Genomic DNA, 13,082 nt, shown 5'->3' with positions numbered 1-13,082 from the left:
TAGAGCAAACCAAATGGAGGAAAGGATCTGTGATGTAGAAATCTAGAAATGACGCAAAGGAAGAGAGAGACATGAGCATTAAAAAAAAAAAAAAAAAAAGAAGAAAGAAAGAAAGAGAAGAAAAGAAAGAGCTTTACAAGAACTATCTGACTATATATTTCAAAGCCTAAGCAACCATTATGACCAAACAACTGGTAGACAGGTCACTATGATATGGACTACCAGGGGGCAGACGCTCAACGCAGGAGCTGCCCCTGGTGGTTAGTGCACTCCCACAGCCAATCTCCTGTGGCCCCTCCCGGCAGTGGCTGACCAACCTCCCACGGTCCCTCCCTTTGGCTGGTCCCCCGATAGGCCTTGATCACCAGCCAGGCTGAGGAACCCCACCAGTGCACAAATTCATGCACCAAGCCTCTAGTATAAGAATAATAGGCATACCAGAAAGAGAGAAAGAAAGGAAAGAGAGTCTATTCAAACAGTTGATGAGAATTTATCAAACCTATGGAAAGAACTAGATCCTCAATTCCAAGGAGTAAACTGAATACCCAGTTACCTCAATTCAAAGAGGCCTTTTCCAAGCCACATTGTATTAAAACTTAAAAATTAATGACAAAATTTTTCAAGGCAGCCAGGGAAAAGAAAGTAACCTATAATGAAAAGCCCAGCTGGTTATCATTGGACTTCTCAGAAAGCCAAAAGATAGTGGAACCAAATATTCAGACTACTAAAAGAGAAATATTACCCACCAATAATAATATATCCAGAAAACTTATCCTTTAAATATGAAGGAAAAATAAAGACTTTTCCAGACATACAGAAGCTGAGGGAATTCATTGCCAGAAGACATGTATTGCAAGAAATACTTAAGGAGGTTTTTCTATTGAAACAAAGAACAAAAGGTCACAGGCCGGCTAGTGTGGTTCAGTAGTTGAGCAATGACCTATGAATCTGGAGGTCAAGGTTCAATTCCTGGTCAGGGCACATTGTCCAAGTTGCAGGCTCAGTCCCCAGAGGGTGGCATGAAGGAGGCAGCTGATCAATGATTCTCTCTCATTACTGTTATTTCTATCTCTCTTTCCCTCTTCCTTCCTCTCAGAAATCAATAAAAAAAATTTTTATTTAAAGTATGTCTTCTTGATATAGTGTCCCCATTATCATTATAAAATGTTCATCTTTGTCTCGTTACCTTTATTATCTTGAAATCTATTTCATCAGATATAAGTATGGCTATCTGCGTATGTTATTTGCTTGAAGAATCATTTTCCACCTTTTCACCTTGAATCTAGATGGGTCTTTGCAGCTTAGATATGTCTCTGAAGGCAGCATATGGTGTGTGTGTGTTTTTTTTTTAAATATATTTTATTGATTTTCCACAGAGAGAAAGGGAGAGGGATAGAGAGCTAGAAACGTCAATGAGAGAGAAACATCGACCAGCTGCCTCCTGCCACCCCCTACTGGGGATGTGCCCGCAACCAAGGTACATGCCCTTGACCAGAATCGAACCCGGGACCTTGCAGTCTGCAGACCGATGCTCTATCCACCGAGCCAAATCGGGTATGGTGGGTTTTGTTTTTTGACACAATTTGCTGCTCTAGACAGATCACCCAAAGAGAAAGTCAACAAAGAAACTGGTCCTTAAATTAGACCAAATGGACATAATTGACATTTACATAGTCTTTCATCCAAGGACATCAGATAATACATTCTTCTCTAGTGCACATGGAACATTCTCAAGGATAGACCATATGTTTGGCCACAAAACTAGTCTCAGCAAATTCAAGATGATTAAAATTATACCAGCATATTCTCTGACCACAATATTTTAAAATTAGAAATCAACTGCAAAAAGGAAGTAAAGAAGCCTACAAATTTGTGGAGATTAAATAACATACTACTAAAAAATTGAGAGCCCAGAAATAAAACCACAGGTATATGGGCAAATACTTTTTGGATATTTTTCCATTGATTTTTAGAGAAAGTGGAAGAGAGAGGGAGAGAGAGAGAAACACCGATGTCAGAGAAATACATCAATTGGTTGCCTCCAGCATGCCCTGAACCAGGGCCAGGAGCCTGCAATTGAGTACGTGCCCTTGACCAGAATTGAACCTGGAACCTTTTGGTCTGCAGGCCAATATTCCATCCACTGAGCCAAACCAGCTAAGGCATAAATATTTTTTTAAAAATATGTTTTATTGATTTTTTACACTCAGGGGTGTCGAACTCAATCAGAGAAGGGGCCAAAATCTAAAATCCAGCCTAAATCGCGGGCCGAATGGTTTACTGAACAGTCATAAACTGTCATTGTGATGGAAACGCAGCGGAGTGCAATGATGACAGCGCGGTGCGGGCCACATTGCAAGGCCTGGCGGGACGGATTTGGCCCGCGGGCCTTGTGTTTGACACATGTGTTTTACAGAGAGGAAGAGAGAGAGATAGAGAGTTAGAAACATTGATGAGTCATCAATCACCTGCCTCTTGCATGCCCCCTACTGGGGATGAACCCTTCAGTCCGCAGGCCGACGCTCTATCCACTGAGCCAAACTGGTTTCAGCAGTAAACCTTTTTTAACAAAGGAGCCAAAAATACACAATGGAGAATAAAAGCCTCTTCAATAAATGGTGCTGGAAGAATGGTAAAGCCACATGCAAAAGCATGAAACTAGATAATAATTTGTCCCTTTGTACAAAAATTAATTCAAAATTAATTAATTAATTATAAGGACCTAAATATAAGATCTGAAATATAAAGTACATAGAAGAAAACATAGGTACATAATAAACTTATTGACCTGGGTCACAGAGAACATTTTATGAATTTGACCCCAAAGGCGAGGGAAGTAAAGGCAAAAATAAATGAATAAGACTACAAAGCTCTGCACAGCAAAAGAAACCACAACAAAACAAAAAGGCAACCAACTGAATGGAAGAGGATATTTGCAAACAGCAGTTCTGACAAGGGGTTAATATCCAAAATATATTTAAAAAAAAACTCATACAACTCAACACCAAACAAAAAATTCAATTAAAAAATGAGCAGAGAACCTGAACTGATACCTCTCCCAAGAAGACATATAAATGACCATCAGATATATGAGAAAATGTTCAACTTCACTAGCTATTAGGGAAATGCAAATCAAAACTACAATGAGATACTACCTCACACCTGTTAGGATGGCAATTATCAACAAGACATGTAATAACAAGTGTTGGAGAGGTTGTGGAGAAAAAGGAACCCTCATTCACTGCTGGTGGAAATGTAAACTAGTGCAGCCACTATGGAAATCAGTATGGCAATTCCTTAAAAAACTACAGCAATCCCTCTTCTGGGTATATATCTAAAAAAACTCAAAATACTGTAAGGAGCCATCAGAATTTCTTGACTGTCAGGTGATGTGATGAAATTGTTCTGGACAAATTGTTCTAGCAGCAGCGGGGTCTAAGATGAATTGTGTGGGACACAGACTTGGGGCAAGAAGAACAAAGATTTCTGGAATAAGATAAATGTGAGTGCATTTATTTGTAAAGATTTATGCACCTCTATGTTCATTGTAGCATTATTCATGGTGGTAAAGAAATGGGGACAACCAATGCATCCTCTTTTAGAGGATGGATAAAGAATATATGGTACATATATACTATGAATTGTTACTTAGCCATAGGAAAATATGAAATACTGCCATTTGTGACAACAAGCATGGACCTTGAGAATATTATGCTAAGCGAAATAAGTCAGTAGAAAAGACTAAGAACCAGAAGTTGCGGTGGCGTGGAGAAACTGCAAAACAAGAGGCTGAGGATTGGCTTAGCGATCCACCAGTTCACGCCGGAGCCCAGCGAGGGAGCGTCTCGGTCAGACCCGGCCGCTCGGCGGGACTCTGAGGAAGACCTACCACCAGGTGGACGCCGCCTGTCACCATGGGTAAAGGAGACCCCAACAAGCTGCAGGGCAAGATGTCCTCGTACGCCTTCTTCGTGCAAACCTGCCGGGAAGAGCACAAGAAGAAACACCCCGACTCTTCCGTCGACTTCTCCGAATTCTCCAAGAAGTGCTCGGAGAGATGGAAGACCATGTCTGCCAAGGAAAAGTCAAAGTTCGAAGATATGGCAAAGAGTGACAAAGCTCGCTATGACCGGGAGATGAAAAATTATGTTTCCCCCAAAGATGACAAGAAAGGAAAGAAAAAAGATTCCAATGCTCCCGAAAGGCCTCCATCTGCCTTCTTTCTGTTTTGCTCTGAACATCGCCCAAAGACCAAAAGCGAACACCCTGGTCTATCCATTGGGGATACTGAAAAAAAAACTGGGTGAAATGTGGTCTGAACAATCAGCCAAAGATAAGCAACCATATGAACAAAAAGCAGCTAAACTAAAGGAGAAATATGATATTGCTGCATACCGTGCCAAGGGCAAAAGTGAAGTGGGAAAGAAGGGCCCCGGCCAACTGGCTCAAAGAAGAAAAACGAACCAGAAGATGAGGAGGAGGAGGAAGAGGAAGATGAAGAAGAGGATGAAGATGAAGAATAAAGGCTCTTCTGTAATGATGTGTGCGGAGTATGTGTGTGTGCTCTCAGGCAATTGTTTTGCTAAGAATGTGAATCCAAGTGCAGCTCAATATTAGCTTCAGTATAAAAACTGTACAGCTGATAAGATTCTTTGTAGAGAAAATACTTTTATAAAAAAAATGCAGGTTGTAGTTTTTTTGGGGGCTACTACATACAGTTAGATTTTAAGGCTTCTGATGTTAAATGTTTCTAAATATTTGGTTTCTAAATATAATGGTTTCTTTAATTTCTTGTGTATGGTAGCACAGCAAATTCATAGGAATTAGTATCAATAGTAAAATTTGGGTTTTCTAGACTGCTGCATTTTGTTTTTTTAAAAAATTTTGTAATAAAATTATGTATATTAAAAAAACAAAAACAAAAGACTAAGAACCATACAATTTCACTCATATATGGGATATAAAACAGAAACTCATAGACACAGGCAGACAATGGCATGGTGGTGACCAGAGGGAAGGAGGTGGGAGGATAGTAAAGGTTAAAGAGGATCAAATACATGGTGAAGGAATATGACTGGACTTTGGAAGATGGACACACAATGCAATATACAGATCATATATTATAGAAATGTACACTTGAAACCTACATGACCCTATTAACCAATGTTACCCCAATAAATTTAATAGAATTAAAATTTAAAAAAGGAAATTACAAATCCTGCACCTTTTACCATTTATAGTTTTAAGACAAAGAACTACTTTCTTCTTTTTCCTAATCCTTATAATAAAAAATAGAGGAGATACATTTATCACTAACCAAAGTAGCTAGGTGAACTAAAACAAAATAATTTCCTGATTTCTGTATTAAAATTAACTGGTGATTTGTAGAACAGTAAACTATTCTATTAATATATGATACTGTAATGGTACGACACAAAGAGTGAATATAATGTAAACTATGGACTTTAGTTAATAACAATGAATTAATATTGGTTTATCAAATTTACCACACTAAAGCAAGATTTTAATAATAGGAGAAATTGTTAGAGGGAGGGAATAAATAGGGAATGCTGCACTTTCTGTTAAATTTTTCTGTAATCCTAAAACAGCTCTAAAAAATAAAGACTAGTAAGAAAAAGAAAAAATAAAGTCTACTAACATTAAAATAAACACACATACTCATTCAGAACATAAAATGAATCTCTAATTTGTTAAGTGCTTTAAAAGACAATCTATTTTCTATTTTTCTGCATTTATTTAAACTAAATGATGCCATTTAAAAAAATTCTATCATCCTTTGCCTATATTCCCATAATAGTTTACAAAAGATGTGCTAAAACTTCTTTCAATCATAGAAAGAAATGGCTAACTGTTATTCCAAAAGCCCTATGCTTGTCGTTTAAATTAAAATAGTTCAAAAGTTATACTGGCAAATAACTGAACAAAGATGTGGAATTATTAAAACAATATTAAGATAGATTATACTAATGGACTGCTGCTACTCACCCACTTGTACATTGAGAAACTTCTGCCATAAAAGAAGATGCAGAACGAGCTTCTTCGCTGTCTTCTTGAACCTGAGCAAGGGGGAGGCCTAGAAAAAAATTCTGAAAGATAAATCTATAAACTGGCTATTCTATTTACAAATTACATCTCAATTTCATGGTTCCAGGATAATAAATAATGTGTTTTCAAGTGAGGATCTTCTGTTTGTTCTCAATCTAAATAGTTGATTTTGATATTAAAACTATTATGTAAACTTTATCAGTATACTAGCGGTTCGGTGCACGAAATTCATGCATGGGGAGGGGGTGTCCCTCAGTTCAGCCTGCACCCTCTCCAATCTGGGACCCCTCTCACAATCCAGGACTGCTGGCTCCCAACTGCTCGATTGCCCATAACTGCTCCTACCTGCCAGCCTGATCATCCCCTAACCACTCTACAGCCAGTCTGATCAAAACCTAACTGCTCCCTGGCTGGCCCAATAGCCCCTAACTGCACAACCCTGCCAGCCTGGTCACCCCTAACTAACCTCTCCTGCCAGTCTGGTTGCCCCTAACTGTCCTCCCCTGTAGGCCTGGTCACCCCCACCTGCCATCTTCTGCTGGACCGGTCACCCCTAACTGTACTTCCCTGCAGGCCTGGTCCCCCCACCCCCAACTGCCTTCCCCGGCAGGCCTGGTCCCCCCCAAGTGCCCTCCCCTGCAGGCCTGGGTTTCCCCCCACTCCCCACTGTCCACTGACTCCAGGCCTGGTTCCCCTGCCAACTGCTCTCCCTGCAGGCCTGGTCCTCCCAACTGCTCTCCACTGCAGGCCTGCTCCCCCACCCCCCCCAACTGCCCTCTCCTGTAGTCCTGTTTCCCCCAAACTGCCCTCCCCTGCTAACCTGATCTCCCCAACTGCCCTCCTCTGCCAGTCCCATCACCCCTAACTGACCTCCATGCTTGCCTGATTGCCCCCAACTGCTCTACCTTGCAGGCCTGGTACCTCCCAACTGCTCTCCCCTGCAAGCCATCTTGTGGTGGCCATCTTGTGTCCACATGGGGGCAGCTATCTTTAACCACATGGGGGGGCGGCCATATTGTGTGTTGGAGTGAACCCGGGACCTTTCAGTCCACAGGCTGACACTCTTAGATATGATAATATTTAATAAATGTCCATGTTTAGCAAGGCCGTGGTTTTGTTCTTTATGTTTTTGTGGGTAATCCTATCTAATAAATGGATAATATGCTAATTGACCATCCCACGGCCTTGCTAAACATGGATATTTATTAAATATTTATTATCCTATCTAATAAAAGAATAATATGCAAATTGACCATTACTCCAACACACAAGATGGTCGCCACCATGTGGTCAAAAATGGTTGCCCCCCATGTGGACATAAGATGGCCATCACAAGATGGCCTGCAGGGGAGGGCAGTTGGGGGTGATCAGGCTGGCAGAGGAGGGCAATTAGGGGTGACCAGGCCAGTGGAGGAGGGCAGTTGGGGGTAACCAGGCCAGCAGGGGAGGACAGTTAGGGGTAACCAGGCTGGCAGAGGAGGGCAGTTACGGGCAACTGGGCTGGCAGGGGAGCAATTAGGCATTGATCAGGCTGGCAGGCAGAAGCAGTTATGGGCAATCAGGCAGGCAGACAGGCGAGCGGTTTGGAGCAAGCAGTCCTGGATTGTGAGAGGGATGTCTGACTGCTCGGTGGGATTGGACCTAAACGGGCAGTCAGACATCCCTCAAGGGGTGCAGGCTGGGCTGAGGGATACACACACCCCCATGCATGAATGTCGTGCACTGGGCCTCTAGTTATATAATAATTTATAATTACATATGAAGAGCATCCAAAAAGAACAAATGAATGATCCTTCAACAACAGACAAAATACAGAACTTAGCAAAATATGATTAAACACAATACAATTAATTTTGCCAATAAATCATGGGCAAATATTATTTATGATCAACAAATGATGGGAATTTGTCATTCAGTTAGAATAGCAATGTATTATAGTTACCTGTGTCTATGGTAAGAAGTATCTGAAGTATATGTGCCATGGTGATCAAATGAAAGAGATAAAGGTGGTTATAAGAAGAACTAATTGATGAAGGCTGTAGATCAACAGTGTCATCCCAATACAAGGATGGGAATGCTAACACAGCACCTACCTATAAGAGAAAATGGACATTAACATGGGTAACTACAAAGACCAACACAAATTAATCTCATAACTAAATATAAAGGGCACCAGATGCTGCACTGTGTTTGTATTTTTTTAAATAAATAACTATCATATTTTTCCTAATTATTCAAGAGAATATCTTAGAATATAATGTACCAAAAATGAAGGACAAAAGTCATCCCAGATAGGCTATTCCTTTGCTGGGTCTACTTATTCTAGTTCTAGATAGTGGTCTCAATCCTGTGAGGTTCAAAAGATTCAATAATTGAGGATTTTTGAACAGATAGCTCAAAAGCTCTTAAAATAACACTTATACACAGGCCCCAGCCCAAGCTAATTAAAATCTCAGGGATTAGGGTCCTGTTTACTAGCATTCTTTTCAAAGTTCCCTCAAGAGATTCCAAAAGACAGAACTGACAACCACTAGTCAGAAGCCTGGAAAATGAGGGATGAGGACACTGGCTAACCCAAATTCCATGCTCCCAATCTCAGCACTGCTTTCCCTAGAGAATGTGTTTTGAAGAAATTACATCATTACAGGAATGGAAAAGTTCTTCAAGCAACTCACAAAACAATTGCCACCATCCACCAAAGGAAGCCTAGCTGTGTCCCTGGCCAGTTCCTATCACCAAATAACTAACAATTTTAAGATAGCGAACGCTGTCATTCACTGCTTATAATGTAAATAAGCTAAGAAAAAGGGGGAGAGGAAAGCATTATATATTAGAAAAAATTTGCTTGTATAATTATAATCAATAATGACAAGACCTATTACAAAGTAAAGAGTAAGTGTGCTTTCATTTTTATAGTGATTTTGATGGTCTCAGTCAAATCTGTATCTATTTGTAAGCACAACAGACAAAATAGACAACTTCGTAGTTTGAGCAACAAAAGCTTATAATCTTGAACAAAGAGCATAAATTTGAATGAGAACACATAAAATTATAAACTTGAGAGACTTTTAATAAAATTTTATTGAACACTTACCAAAACATGAAATAGATCTACAGATAGAAGGCAAGGTGTGTCTTCTGATTTTAGGTTAGGAAGAACAACTAAAATAAATAAATAATTGTAAGTCAGTCAGTAAGATAGCAATGTAGTTAAATATATTGCAAAATATAAACATCTAAAACAAAAATATAATTGGATTATAAAATAAACTGATAAATTGGTACATTACAACTTTAAGATATGGGAATCTGAATTAAATATAAATTAAACTGAGAAGAGGCTTCTGGAAGGCCTTGGATAAATCTTAAGGGTTAAAAGATAAAATATAAGAGACAAATGTAAATAAACTAGGATAACTGAAATAGAGATTGTCCAATGAATATCTACTGAATATAAAGAATTACTTTTATACAATGTTCTCTACTTTCCCCCCCTAATTACAGATTTCTAAATGTTCTGTAATAAATAAGTTAATAAATTTGGGGGGAGGGGGAAGCAGGGAGAGCATGCAAACCAGTGTAAGTGTAATGAGAATGGAGAAGAGCCTCCTAAACAAAATAATGGTTAATATGGATTGATGACTGGAAAGAAATGCAGATAGCTCAAAAGCTATTGACTTTTTAATTTAGTCAGTCTCTAAATTTATAAGTGAGGGAAAGAGTAAGAAGGAAGTAAATCAAGAATTTAAAATAACAGTAAGGGTTGTGCATATATAAAAATGAGAAAATTAATTATCCTATCTAATAAAGAGGGAATATGCTAATTGATCATCACTCCATCACAAAGATGGCTATCCCACAGCTGAGGCCAAGTTCCCATAAGGAGACTTAATGAGCAATCATTAGGGACCTGAGGCTACGCCCATCCCCTCCCCTGCCCCTGTGGGGCTTGATAGGGGACCTCAGGCTGTGTCCCCCACTGGCAGGGCTTGTCAGGGGACCTCAGGCCACATCCCCCACCCCAGTGCCAGGCCAGGGACCTGAGGCCACACCCCCTACCCAGTGGGGCTTGATGGGGGACCTCAAGGTGTGCTTCTGACCTGTGCTGGGCCAGGGGACCTCAGACCATGCCCCTCACCAGGCGGGGCTTGACAGGGGACTTCAGGCCACACACCCCACCCCAGCACTAGACCGGGGGACCTCAGGCCTTGCCCCCACCCAGCAGGGCTTGACAAGAAACCTCAAAGAACACTCCTAGTGCTAGGTTGGGGGAACTCAGGCCGTGCCCCCGCCCAGTGGGGCTTGACGGGGGACCTGAGGCTGCACCCCCTCCTCCCCTGCCTGGAGGGACTTGATGGGGGACTTCAGGCCATGCTCCCCATCCAGTGAGGCTTGACAGGGCACCTCAGGCCGTGTCCCCGACCTGGCAGGGCTTGATGGAGAACCTCAAGGCACACCCCCTACCCCAGTCTGGGCTGGGGTACTTCAGGCCACGACTCCATCCTGGCGGTGGGCCAGGGAACCTGAGGCTACGCCCTCTTCCTAACAGGGCTTGACAAGGGTGGGACTGGCCAGGTCTGGATCTAGCCCAATGCGGGGGAGGAGGGCAGCTGGGTCTGGATCTCACACGATTTTGAGGTGCATGTGGGTGGACAGGGACTTGACTCTGGGTCCCGTGGTATGCCTGGCTCTGACAGGAGGAAGGTTTTCAAATACATTTTACTAATTTCTTTCATCTCTGACACTTCTATTATAGAGAAAGGGCAAATATCAATATTAAATTATTTCCTCTAATTAATCCCCTTTTAATGTGCACAAATTTCGTGTACTGGGTCACTAGTATTTCAATAATGCTGTAACTTTTTAAAATGAAGGCAAGAAGACTCTTTCCAGATTAGGCTAATTTCTTAACTCCAAGAGTCTAAACAAAAGAATTAAAGTTATTTAGGAACATAGGCTTCTGAGTAAAAACTGGGTTCCAGTAGTGGTTATTTTGTAGAAATATATTTGGGAAGGACAAGCTTAAACGGCCCCTTCCTGTGACATTTTGAACTTATGAGCAAGTGGCCTTATAAACAGTCCTTTTAAAGCCTGACCTGTTTACATGCAGAGGAGCTTCTGAAATACAACTGCCCAAATGGAAATTCAGATAACCCAAACGAAAGCTAAATCATTCTATTACTGTATAATCTCTAATCCTTTTTATTTTTATATTAATTACAAGCATCACATGAACTTAGTTAATTGCTAGTTTGTTAGGACCTGAGAAAGCCAAAGGGCACAAATGCATAAACTTGCATTCTGAGATTATTACATTTTTATTATTTTACATCACTTTGACATTGATTTACCTGCAAAATTAAACATATTTTAAAATCTATCCATGTCATTGCCCCCTTTTCTAACCAAATTGGGATATAAGGATGTTAGTTCAATAAAGCCCCTAGATTGTATAAGGGACATAAATTGAAAACGTTTAGAAAATACCTGACACTTAAAATAAAACTGCAGGTATTACAGGGACAATTGTATGTTTTTAGTGTTTTTTAAAAAAATATATTTTTATTGATTTCAGAGAAGATTGGAGAGGACAGAGAGATAGAAACACTAATGATGAGAGAGACTCATTGATCGGCTGCCTCCTGTATGGCTCCTGCTGGGGATTGAGACTGAAACCTGGGCATGTGCCCTTGACTGGAATCAAACCCGGGACCCTTCAGTCCACAGGCCAATGCTCTCTATCCACCAAGGCAAACCGGCTAGGGCTGTATGTTTTTGTTTTATTTTTTGTTTTTGCATGTTCAAAATGAGTGCAATATGTTGTTTCTTAACAAATACATTGCCGATGAAAAATAAATGTAAATAATAACATAGTAATAATTCAGAGAAGACTCTACCTGATAGGAGACGAATCAGATGTTTCTGTATCAGGACCTGAGGACAGGTACTCCTCTGTGCAATGGCAAACTGCATTAATGCTTTCAGACCATTATGCTAAGTTATAAGAAAGGGAAAGATAAAAACATAAGGGAAGATAACAGACCTAAGTAATTCACTGTAAAAATAATTAGTTGCAGATGTATACACTGTACATTCTTACAAATAAATTACAATATTTTTAATACTTCTACAAAATTTTATGACCTCCCCAAACTTTTAATAGATTTCCCATGACATAGAGGTATTAAAGATATGATCATTTCAATTTTCATTAAGTACTAATTTTCTCCAGAGTCAATTTCTTAAATGCTTGATCCAATTTATTCTATTGAGACCCATACAAATAAATACGTTAATAGAAATTCCAAAATAATGGCAGGAAATCAGTGAATTCAGGGAACTAAAGGGAAGCCTACTGTGGACTACAAGTCCCCTGTGCCAGCTGTCAGAAAAATAAAAGGGTAATGGCTAGGAAGGGAGCGGTCTGGAAGTCCCTGATTGCTCATTCTGTGTTTACGGAACTACTGAGCACATTTCTGAGTACCATTTTCAGGGCATGTAATGAGGCTTAGGTCTGAGGCAGGAGTATAGTCCTGTAGTGTCAGGGTATGCCCATCAAGGAGCCATGGCTTAGTTTTATTTATTTATTTTTTATTATTCTTTAATTCGGTATGATGACTTATCTAGAACTAAGCCTTCATTAACAATTAAAGTTCGTAAGAAGGAAAAATGTAGGTTTTTAATTTTGCAATAAACAGAGAACGGGAGAAAAAAATAACCTGAAATCTCTCAGAATTACATTAAACTACCAAGATTGAGTAAGCTTTAAAGTATACAATGGCCGTTTAGTTTCTAGGAGACTGAAGTAGCTCTTTAAAAAACAACCACATAGAATTCTACTAATTTTATAGAAAAAGGAATAAATAAAGAATTTTAAAAAGATAAATTAATTGCAGATTTCTTAAAAGAGCATACCACGAATTACATGTAAGAACACACATACCTGTCTATTTTGTAGTGCTCCAAATAGAGGTTTTCCTTCATCTCCCAAGAGGTTTTCTCAAAGAGTAAAAAAA

At 40.0% G+C, this 13,082-nt stretch overlaps 1 protein-coding gene and 1 pseudogene across 5 annotated transcripts in view; one reads left to right on the top strand and one right to left on the bottom strand.

Annotated features, from left to right (window-relative positions):
- The window catches only part of UBR1 (ubiquitin protein ligase E3 component n-recognin 1), a 134,995-nt gene that overhangs the window by 25,782 nt on the left and 96,131 nt on the right, over window positions 1-13,082 (bottom strand). For all 5 annotated transcript variants that reach the window (XM_036444518.2, XM_036444507.2, XM_036444529.2 and 2 more), the window contains 5 exons: window positions 13,010-13,065; window positions 11,964-12,060; window positions 9,161-9,228; window positions 8,009-8,159; window positions 6,007-6,094 (listed from right to left, as the gene is read on the bottom strand). In XM_036444518.2, the coding sequence (XP_036300411.1) occupies window positions 6,007-6,094; window positions 8,009-8,159; window positions 9,161-9,228; window positions 11,964-12,060; window positions 13,010-13,065 (460 nt within the window). The remainder of the gene's footprint in view (window positions 1-6,006; window positions 6,095-8,008; window positions 8,160-9,160; window positions 9,229-11,963; window positions 12,061-13,009; window positions 13,066-13,082) is intronic.
- On the top strand, window positions 3,763-4,754 carry LOC118722740 (annotated as a pseudogene).

The sequence above is a fragment of the Pipistrellus kuhlii genome, unplaced genomic scaffold (genome assembly GCF_014108245.1).
Source record: "Pipistrellus kuhlii isolate mPipKuh1 unplaced genomic scaffold, mPipKuh1.p scaffold_m20_p_1, whole genome shotgun sequence".
Taxonomy (NCBI): domain Eukaryota; kingdom Metazoa; phylum Chordata; class Mammalia; order Chiroptera; family Vespertilionidae; genus Pipistrellus; species Pipistrellus kuhlii.
The sequence above is the reverse complement of the archived record's forward strand: the minus strand, read 5'-3'. Positions and strand labels throughout refer to the sequence as shown.